This window comes from Silene latifolia, chromosome Y (assembly GCF_048544455.1).
Source record: "Silene latifolia isolate original U9 population chromosome Y, ASM4854445v1, whole genome shotgun sequence".
Taxonomy (NCBI): Eukaryota; Viridiplantae; Streptophyta; class Magnoliopsida; order Caryophyllales; family Caryophyllaceae; genus Silene; species Silene latifolia.
In genome coordinates this window covers 198750563-198759644 of record NC_133538.1, presented here as the reverse complement: position 1 = coordinate 198759644, position 9082 = coordinate 198750563, and the positions used below count along the sequence as shown (strand labels likewise).

The following is a 9082-nucleotide window of genomic DNA, read 5'->3' as shown; positions in this document are numbered from 1 at the left end:
CTTGCATCTTCATTTTTCAACTTGAATCTAACCCAAATATGTTTGTGTCACCTATATCAACCATTTGCAATAATAGGTCGCGAATTTTTAGCTAAAACGCTAATCTTGTGTCAAGTCCGTCTTAAGTTAAGAGTCATCTCAGGTTAGTACGCTCTACTGAGTACTGACTAGTGACTACTCTCATGTACGTATACTCTATTGTGCTACAAAGTCCAAGCAGCAAATCATTTCCATTTTCCACTGCTCAGCAGTCAGCACTATATACTTTAAGGTTTAGGTGCCCGTTTTCAATCTTACAGTGATAGTGATCAAATTGATGGACCCAGTGACCCACTTTCTAAGATGCCATATAGGGCATACATACTCTCATTATTCTCATGCATGTTAGTCTTCATTTCACTAAGCAAGCTGATTTTCGGAACATATTTCTATCCATCTCGACTCTCCTCGACCTGAGCTATGTGCCATCCTCCGCGAGGATGCTACTGGAGTTTCAATTTCTAGTTAGCTTCGCTTTTCAGGATGCCAATCCCTCTCTTGTACCAAAAAAAAATAAAAGAAAAAGAAAAAAAAAAGCTAATTAGACAAATTTATAAAAAAAAATTCATATTTTCCTCGAGGCATCGCACGTTTATAGCATCATTCAACCCATTAACAACTAGGCCAAGTTCTGCTCAAAGTTCTCCAAACTGAAGAAATTCATTCGTGCGTATCCTCAATTGGTTTAAACCCATACAAAATTCAAATTGCCAATCCTGAATATAAGGAGGCGGAACATTTCATTAATTAAAGATTTTACATTACAATTCTTTGAAACCTCTAAATTGAGGGAGTGGGTGTTTAAGATACAGGGTCTCATCGTTCATCACTTCATCCTAACTACAAGGCTACAATTACTTTTTTTTTTTTTTTTTTTGATTAGGTAAGAAAACTAGGTTGATCCTCTAGGATAAGACCAACCTATCTCATCCTTTCGAATGAGGAAGGTAAGTTGAAGCCACCGGCTATCAAACCACCTCGAAAGAGTTGGACATGAATGTCCAATAAAAGCCATGAAGTCAGCAACCTTGTTGGCCTCACGAAAGGAATGTTTAATTATCATTTCATCGAAAAAATGAAGGTTTAATTTCACATCCTTGATAATACTAGAAATTTCCCAAAGAATCTGCCAAGTATCTCGAATCGAGTTAACAACACATAAATTATCACCCTCCACAATTAACTTTGAGATTCCTAAATATTTAGCTGCTAAAATGCCTTTTTTTAAAGCGAGAGCTTCCGCAACAAGGATACTATTGGATTCGCACTTTTTTGCTCCCAACAAAACGACTTTACCATTATGATCTCTTATAGAATAACCTAAAGCAGCTTTATTACCTTCTATTCTCGATCCATCAAAATTTAGCTTTAGGAAACCGTTTCCAGGTTTTTCCCACCAAATTTCTTCCTTACTAGAGTTGTTTCTAGCTGACTCTTCTATCTCGGGATTGTTGAGATCTTAAATCTAGTCACATTCCAAGTCTTAGTGCTATTATTACATAAAGTAATAAGTTTGCTGATACTTAAATTAACATTATTAAAAATAATATCATTTCTATGAAACTATGCATTCCACCAAATAAAAATAATCTTAATGAAATAATCTTTTGGAATTAATTCTTTGAGATAATTAAGTTTCGTTAGAAAACTTTGACTTGTAATATTATCATAATTTGACAAAAACTCGTTGAAACTAATAATGTTCAGGTCTTGGATGACAGACCCAATCAAGGGACATTCGTAAAAGAAATGATCTTTGTTTTCAATAGGATTGTTGCACAGAACACAATGAGGTGGGACATCAATATGACTCTTGAGAAGTCTACTTTTCATCGGAAGGCCGTCAACACAGGCTTTCCAAAGAAAAAATTTCAATTTTGGAGGAATATTCAATTTCCAAATCCACTGAAATTCACATTTGCCAAGAGTTTGATCGAACAAATCTTGCGCTAACCAAGTTGCTATTTTGGTAGAGAAATTTCCATCTACGGACAACCCCCAAATGAGGGTATCCGAAATATCATTAAGTGGCAGTGGAATGTTAGTAATCTGATTAACAATGTCCTTATTCACTAAACTGGATAATTTACAAACATCTCATTGTTTGTCTGAGGTTATGAAATCTTTAACCAAAAGATTAGGATCACGGTTACTATCATCATCAACCATACTACTTGTAAGTGGGTGTGAAAAAACCCAATTATCAGACCAAAACTTAATGTTGCTACCATTACCTACCTGTCATCTTAGTCCTTTTCTAAAGAGATTTCGAAGACTCATAAGCTTACGCCATTGCCAAGAAGATACTGAGTTTGGCTTATGGTCAAAAAGTGAACAATTTCTCAAGTATTTTTTAGTTATCACTTTAACTCATATATTTTCCTTATCCATAAGAATTTTCCATAAGAGTTTCATTTGGAGAGCTTTGTTAGCTGCTTCAGACGTTTTTATTCCTAGTCCACCCAAAGATTTCGGTAAACAAACTTTTTGCCAACCAATCAAATTAGGGGATCGTTGAGAAGGATTCTTGTTCTAGAGAAAATCTTTATTAATCTTATCCAATCTTTTATGGATTGACAAGGGAAGAAGGAAGCTTTGTATTTGAAAAGTTCCTTTTGAGGCTAAATTTGCATTGATCAGGACAAGTCTACCTGCGTGTGATAAAGAATTCGCTTTCCATTTTGATAATTAATTCTAAGAAGAATGAATAATACTGTCGAAAGTATTTTTAGTAACTCTACTATCAATTATAGGACATCCTAAGTACTTACCTAGGTGAGCTTCCTCGTTCATACGGAGAATACTTCTAAAGGATTCTCGAAGAGGCCGGTCAATATTTCCAGTGCATTGAAAGGTGGATTTGTCAAAATTGATAAATTGTCCTGATATCGTGCAGAATTTATCTAAAATAGAATTAATGGTTCTACAACTCTGATTAGAGGCTTTAACGAATATGACTTTTTTTTTAATCCAATGCGCAATTTAGTATTACAGAGGTTGGGGCCTTTTGAGGTCCTTTCACGGCCTTCAAACAATAGAGAGACAACCAGTAAATATATAGTTGTAAATGCAAATGTAAATGTAATAGGAATATCCAAAATTTGTCAGAGATTTTATTAGCCTAACAGAGACAGTGCTCACTCATGACTCAACTACTACTACCTTGAAATATCAGACGTCTAGTTTTTTTTTTTTTTTTTTTTTTGACAACAATAAACGCCTTATATTAAACATAAAGCAAGGTACATCAAAAGTTAGCCTGTTTCAACAAGGCTTACAGACCATAAAGGATGGAGTACAAACAAAGTACGAATCTGAAGAAGAGAGTTCCGTACATCTATTGGTACTGGCAATGTGGTTGCCAGAACAGAAGATAATTTTCGACATGTAACATGGAAAGTAACCTGACTATAGTTCGCCTGATGGGCGTACTTCATAGCCTTAAGAAGCGCTCTAGCGAAGCGATAAATGATGAACGCGGGAATAGCGAAATAGGTAGGACACCAATCACGAGTCCAAGCAAAGACAGTGTAAATCGCGAAGCTCGTACCCGATGAGTAGACACATACATAGAGATTCCAGCCTGAGGAACTGGAGGAGGGCCTGTAATAGGAAGAGGAAAAGAGCAAACAGCAGTAGACATAAAAGCAGTCCTGGCCATTTGAAGCTGAGTATTAGAGCATACCAGGTCATCAGTGAGACGATAAACAAGTCCAGGATCCATAGGAAAACTTTGGAAGACAATCAAGTTACGGGATATCCAAATTGCACAGAGTAAGCAGCAGAAGTAAATCAATGTAACATCTTTAGTCGAACCATAAGACTGTCGTGAAAAATATGATAACAAATCCATAAGCCGAGAGGTAAAGGGAATATAGGGGTTCGACATTGAATTAATACCAAGCGTAGAGGATTTCCATAAGTGTTGTGTGATCAAACATGATCTGAATAAATGATCCATAGACTCCGATGAAGCATGACAAAAAGGACAGGCGGGTTCAATATTCATGCCGCGTGATATCAAATTAACATTTGTTGGTAAAATATTATGCAGCATTCGCCAAAGCAGAAGTGACATTTTGCAAGACAGCGTCTTCCTCCACACTATATGCCAAGGAAAATGTTCCGCCATAGGTCGAGCAGAATAAGCAGCTGAAGATTGTGACCAAAGGAAAGAGTATCCGGACTTAGCTGTGTAAACTCCGTCTTCAGTAAATTTCCAATAAATGAAGTCATCAATATCAGGTGCTGGAGATTCCATAGCGATAATTGATTTTGCAGTTTCGGGAGAAAAATATCGGAAGAGCATAATCGGATTCCATTCACCAGAATCATAAGTGAAGGATGATAACTGTGGCGGTGGGTCTGGAGCAGGTGAAACAGGTATGGGTATATCTCCATTTACCCAACGACTTGACCAAATATTAATTAATTTACCACTTCCAAGCTTCCAACAGATAGCATCTCGAGATACATTCACAGCACGACATAGCCCTGACCAAGAGTAAGATGCATTTGAAACCACGGACCTAGAATTTGGAATAGGCAAATCCTTCTGATATTTTGAAGACCAAAGCTTTGCAAGTAAAGTAGTTGGTTGCGAAGTAATGCGCCAAAAGTTTTTGAGGAGCAAAGATTGACCTAACAGGAAAGTATTTTTAATGCCGAGTCCACCATAATCCTTGGGAGCATGTAGAATATCACGATTAAGCCAGTGGATTGTATTTTTCCTCCAATCACTCCGCCACCAGAACGCCGCAATTAGAGCATCAATTTTGCGGCATACACCAAGTGGGATAGGGACATAGGATAAAATATGATTTAGCGAAGCTAGCAGGATAGCAGAAATAATAATAAGCTTACTTGGTTGGCTTAGATGAAGGGCAGACCATGACGCAATACGAGTAGTAATCTTATCAATTAACGGAAAAAACACTTCAGACCTTTTCCGAGGAACATCAATAGGAACACCCAAATAGTCACCAAAGGAAGAAACCATGGGCATCTTCAGGATAGATGTCACATGTGTCCGGAAGTCCTCCGGTGTGTTCGGACTGAATTTAATGTAGGACTTATCCAAATTAATCATTTGACCCGACACAAGTTCGAAATCCTTGAGTAAATCCCTCAGAGCCTCAAAAGAATTGTGTGTGGCTTTACAACATAACAGTGCATCGTCAGCATAAAACAAATGCGATAGTGTAGGCTCATATCTTGAAATTTTGATCCCAGTAAGGGTTTTCATCCTTTCAGCCCTTGCAAGCTGACGAGAAAGAACTTCCATGCAAATAATAAACAAGTAAGGGGAGATAGGATCCCCCTGACGAAGGCCATATGATGGTTTTATAACAGCAGAAGGCGCTCCATTCACTAGAATCCTATAGGAAACCGTTGAAATGCATTCCCAGACGATATTACGCCAGTGAATTGGAAAACCCATATGTCGCATCAGTGCCATAAGTAAATGCCAAGAAACACGATCAAAAGCCTTACTCATATCCAATTTCAGCACAGCGTAGCAGTTAGTTCCTCCCTTTGTCTTGTTGATGTAATGCAAAACTTCATGTGCCACAAGACAACCGTCAGACATTAATCGACCCGGAACAAAAGCTTGTTGAGAATCCGAGATAATCGAAGGAATAACCAATTTTAGTCTATTTGCAAGGCACTTAGAAGCAATACGGTAAATAACGTTGCATAGGCTAATAGGACGGTAATGAGTAACCAACTCAGGATGGTCAATTTTTGGAATAAGTACAATGTGCGTGCAATTCCACTCCTTCAGCATAACTCCGGAATTAAGAAATTGTACCACTGCGGCAGACACAAGACTACCAATCTGAGGCCAAAAATATTGGTCAAAACGGGGTGTAATTCCATCTGGGCCAGGTGATTTTGAGCCATCCATGGTCCGCAGGGCACATAGGACATCATTATCACTGAAAGGCGCTGATAAAACGGAGCAGTCAGCAGATGAAAGAGAAGGCAAATCCAAATTTGACAAGAACGATTCCGTAGATTCAAAAGATGAGGCAGCAGGAGAGGATGTTGATGCACCCCACAGAGTACGGAAAAAAGTAAGAATTTCACTTTCAACTTCAGCGGGTTCATGGAGCCAGACTCCAGCTGGTGTTCGAATGGCAACAAGGTGCTGTTTAGCCATGCGTTGTCGAACTCTATTAAACAGAAAACGAGTTGGTAAACCATCCAAAACTTCCTCACGTAGCTTAACACGTTGAAGCCAATATCTATGTTGCTTGGAAATAGTTTGAAGTTGGTTGGAACGAAGCACTTGGTAATTAGAAGCCGTAGCCAAATCAGAAATATCTGTAGCTGAGTTTTCAAGATCATGTTCAATGGACGACCAATTAATACCATAACAAACTCGGTGCTGAATGACCCAATTTAGAATAGCAAAGCGCACAGAAGCCAACTTTCGTGAGAGCACATAGGGTAATGATCCAAGCACAGATGTTTGAAACGCTAAACGCACAAGATTGACAACTTCAGGCAAATGTAAACACCAGTTATCTATACGGTACGGTCGTTTAGTAGCATTTTGAGTGGGAAAAAATGTAAGATAATCGGGGAATGATCTGAAATAAGAATAGGTAAATTTAACAGAGATGTATTAGGAAACATATCAAACCAATCTTGTGATGCATAAGCTCGATCAAGTCGTTCCATAATATAGTCGTTTCCATATTGTCCATTCATCCATGTGAACCTAGGACCAAAAAACGGAACATCAACCAGACTCTTTTGTAGTTTCCAAGACGTGAAATCAACCTGGCCCCGAATAGAGCATGAACCACCAAATTTATCCGAGTGCAATTCAAACTTGGATTCCCCATATATAAACATAATGTACATATCATTATACACACCCTGCGGTAGCCTAAAACCCAATTTACAAAAGATAAAACGTGGGTTACTACAAAGGATGTTAATATCAACCGCACTATCCCAATACAAAAGAAGACCACCACTACGTCCAATAGAATCAACACCAAAGAAATTTGGAAACCCAAGGTGAGCAGTCTTCGTAGTCGCAACTTCTACATTAGTATGAGTTTCTTGCAAAAACAAAATCAACGGATGATATTTAAGGACGCATCTATGAAGGTAAGGAATTGTAGGATCATCCGTTTCACCAAAGCCCCTACAATTCCAGCAAAAGATAGTCATTGATTCCTTGGTGGTGAATTAAGGTCCACCACCTGACCTGATAAAAGCGTCCCCTCTTCAGCGCTGGAAAAAGACAGGAAAGCAGACGAAGTTTGCGTTAGTGAAGACAAGTAACACTCCCAGACAAACGCAAAAGAAAACTTAGCTCGCTTAGAACCTGGATAATCCAGAGCAGGATCCTCAAAAGGGCGAGGCCTCTTTTTTCTTTTTGACCCAAAAAAATAAATCCAACTTCCTTATGTTTGGAGATTTGGGCCAAATATAGTTGAACCCAGATAAACCAAGAAACTCACAAAGACACTCAGGGGGAGTGTTAGTGGGCCAGTAACATAAACAGATGAGTAATCACAACTCAAATCCAACAACTTAAACCGACCCGTTTTTTAAAATTTCGGACGACTTAAAACATGAAGCCCGGAAATTACCTTTCTTTTAAAAACAAATTTTAGTTTCCTACCAGACGAATCCATAGGGTCGAGACTACTAACAGAGCCAACACTAGGCCCAGCACCCATTGAGTCACGAAAAAGGATACCCACATCCATACGTCGAGGAGGAGTAGTGGGCTCAGCCAGGCCCAAGGACAAGTTAGTGTCCAAGTCTACCTCTGGTGCAGCCATCCTAAATGCCGGGGAAGCAGGAACAACAGAGGTAGATGCACCGGTGGTGTCTAGAAGAGAACGAATAAGCGGATGTGTCTCAAGCAGAACCTCTCTAGATTCATCTTCATGAACAGGAAACTGTGAGGGCGGGGCAGAGAAAGGCGCCTCGTCATTGTCACCATCATCCGAAGGAGATGAAGAGAACGAGAAAACCGGTGACGCACCACCAGAATCAACATGAGCAGAGTCAGAAGGAGCTGCAATATTAATTTTAGAATTCAAATACTTTAACCTTGAAGGAAGGCCCATAATCTCAGGCGTGTAAAAACGTGAGCCCGGTGGTCCATGAAGAACTAAGAGACCACGAGCACTAACCTCGTCCATTCTTGCACGAATATGACGTGCACCTTGAACCTTGCCAGACGGACAGAAAGATATAAGATGGCCAACCTCCCCGCAAGTTTTGCAGAACCTAAAAACTCCTTCATAGGAGAATCCAACCCACTGATGTTCTCTTTCATTGATTGCAAGGTAACAACCGGGAATTAAAGGTTTGGACAAGTCAACCCAAACCTTTACAACGTGAGGGAGTTAAGGAAGGAACAACTTCCTCCTCACAAATGTCCCCAACATGAGCCAAGAGAAAAGCCGCCACAGAGGAGTGCATCAGATGGAATGGCAGATGCAAAACACGCACCCAAATAGGAACAATATGAAAAGAAGTGGCAGAGCAAGGACGAAGAACCAACAAGCTGCCATCAATATTGACCGTCTGACGGAGCTTGAAATAATTGTAATCCTCCATAGAAGAAAAGCAAAACAGATAATAAGGCTTCATGGGACGAATTAAAACCGTCCCATTAAGCCTCCAGTGTATTCCAATTAAATGTTTGATACGGCCGACATCCAGATATCGCTGGTCTATAAACCGGGCAGTAAGAACTTTGTTGAAGTCAAGACCAGTGAAATCAACACATAAGTGAGGTGGAAGTTTGATGCTAACTCCTGCCCGACACAGGGCTAAGGAGGAAGATGATGCCATTTTATGGTGTTATAAAGATATGAAAGTGATGCTTTGTGGGAGATTAAAAAAATCAGCCGGTAAATTTATAGTTGGTTTGAAAAGAAGAAGTTTGGCCGGAAAATCGCACGCGGCAGAGAAAGAGGAATGGGGAGAGACACGTGGTATAAGAATAACAAGAGAAGGACAGCTCAAAAGGATAAAAAGGGAGTTTTATGTCTCCACCAAACTC

General features: G+C 39.4%; 1 protein-coding gene across 1 annotated transcript; it reads right to left on the bottom strand.

Annotated features, from left to right (window-relative positions):
- Positions 1 to 3293: 3293 nt before the first annotated feature.
- LOC141629796 (uncharacterized) lies at positions 3294 to 7227 on the bottom strand. Its single transcript, XM_074442740.1, has 3 exons — positions 6680 to 7227; positions 3609 to 6635; positions 3294 to 3492 (listed from the first exon to the last, which is right to left on the bottom strand). Exons 1-3 carry the CDS (start codon positions 7225 to 7227, stop codon positions 3294 to 3296), a joined length of 3774 nt encoding a protein of 1257 aa, XP_074298841.1.
- Positions 7228 to 9082: the final 1855 nt, after the last annotated feature.

Excerpts from the sequence above, each read along its gene's own strand:
- LOC141629796 (XM_074442740.1), bottom strand. The coding sequence starts at position 7,227 with ATGACTATCTTTTGCTGGAATTGTAGGGGCTTTGGTGAAACGGATGAT. Across the intron at positions 6,636-6,679 it reads TCACAAGATTGGTTTGATAT|ATCATTCCCCGATTATCTTA; the intron begins GTTTCCTAATAC and ends TTCTTATTTCAG. Across the intron at positions 3,493-3,608 it reads CCTCAGGCTGGAATCTCTAT|AGCGCTTCTTAAGGCTATGA; the intron begins GTATGTGTCTAC and ends TCGCTTCGCTAG.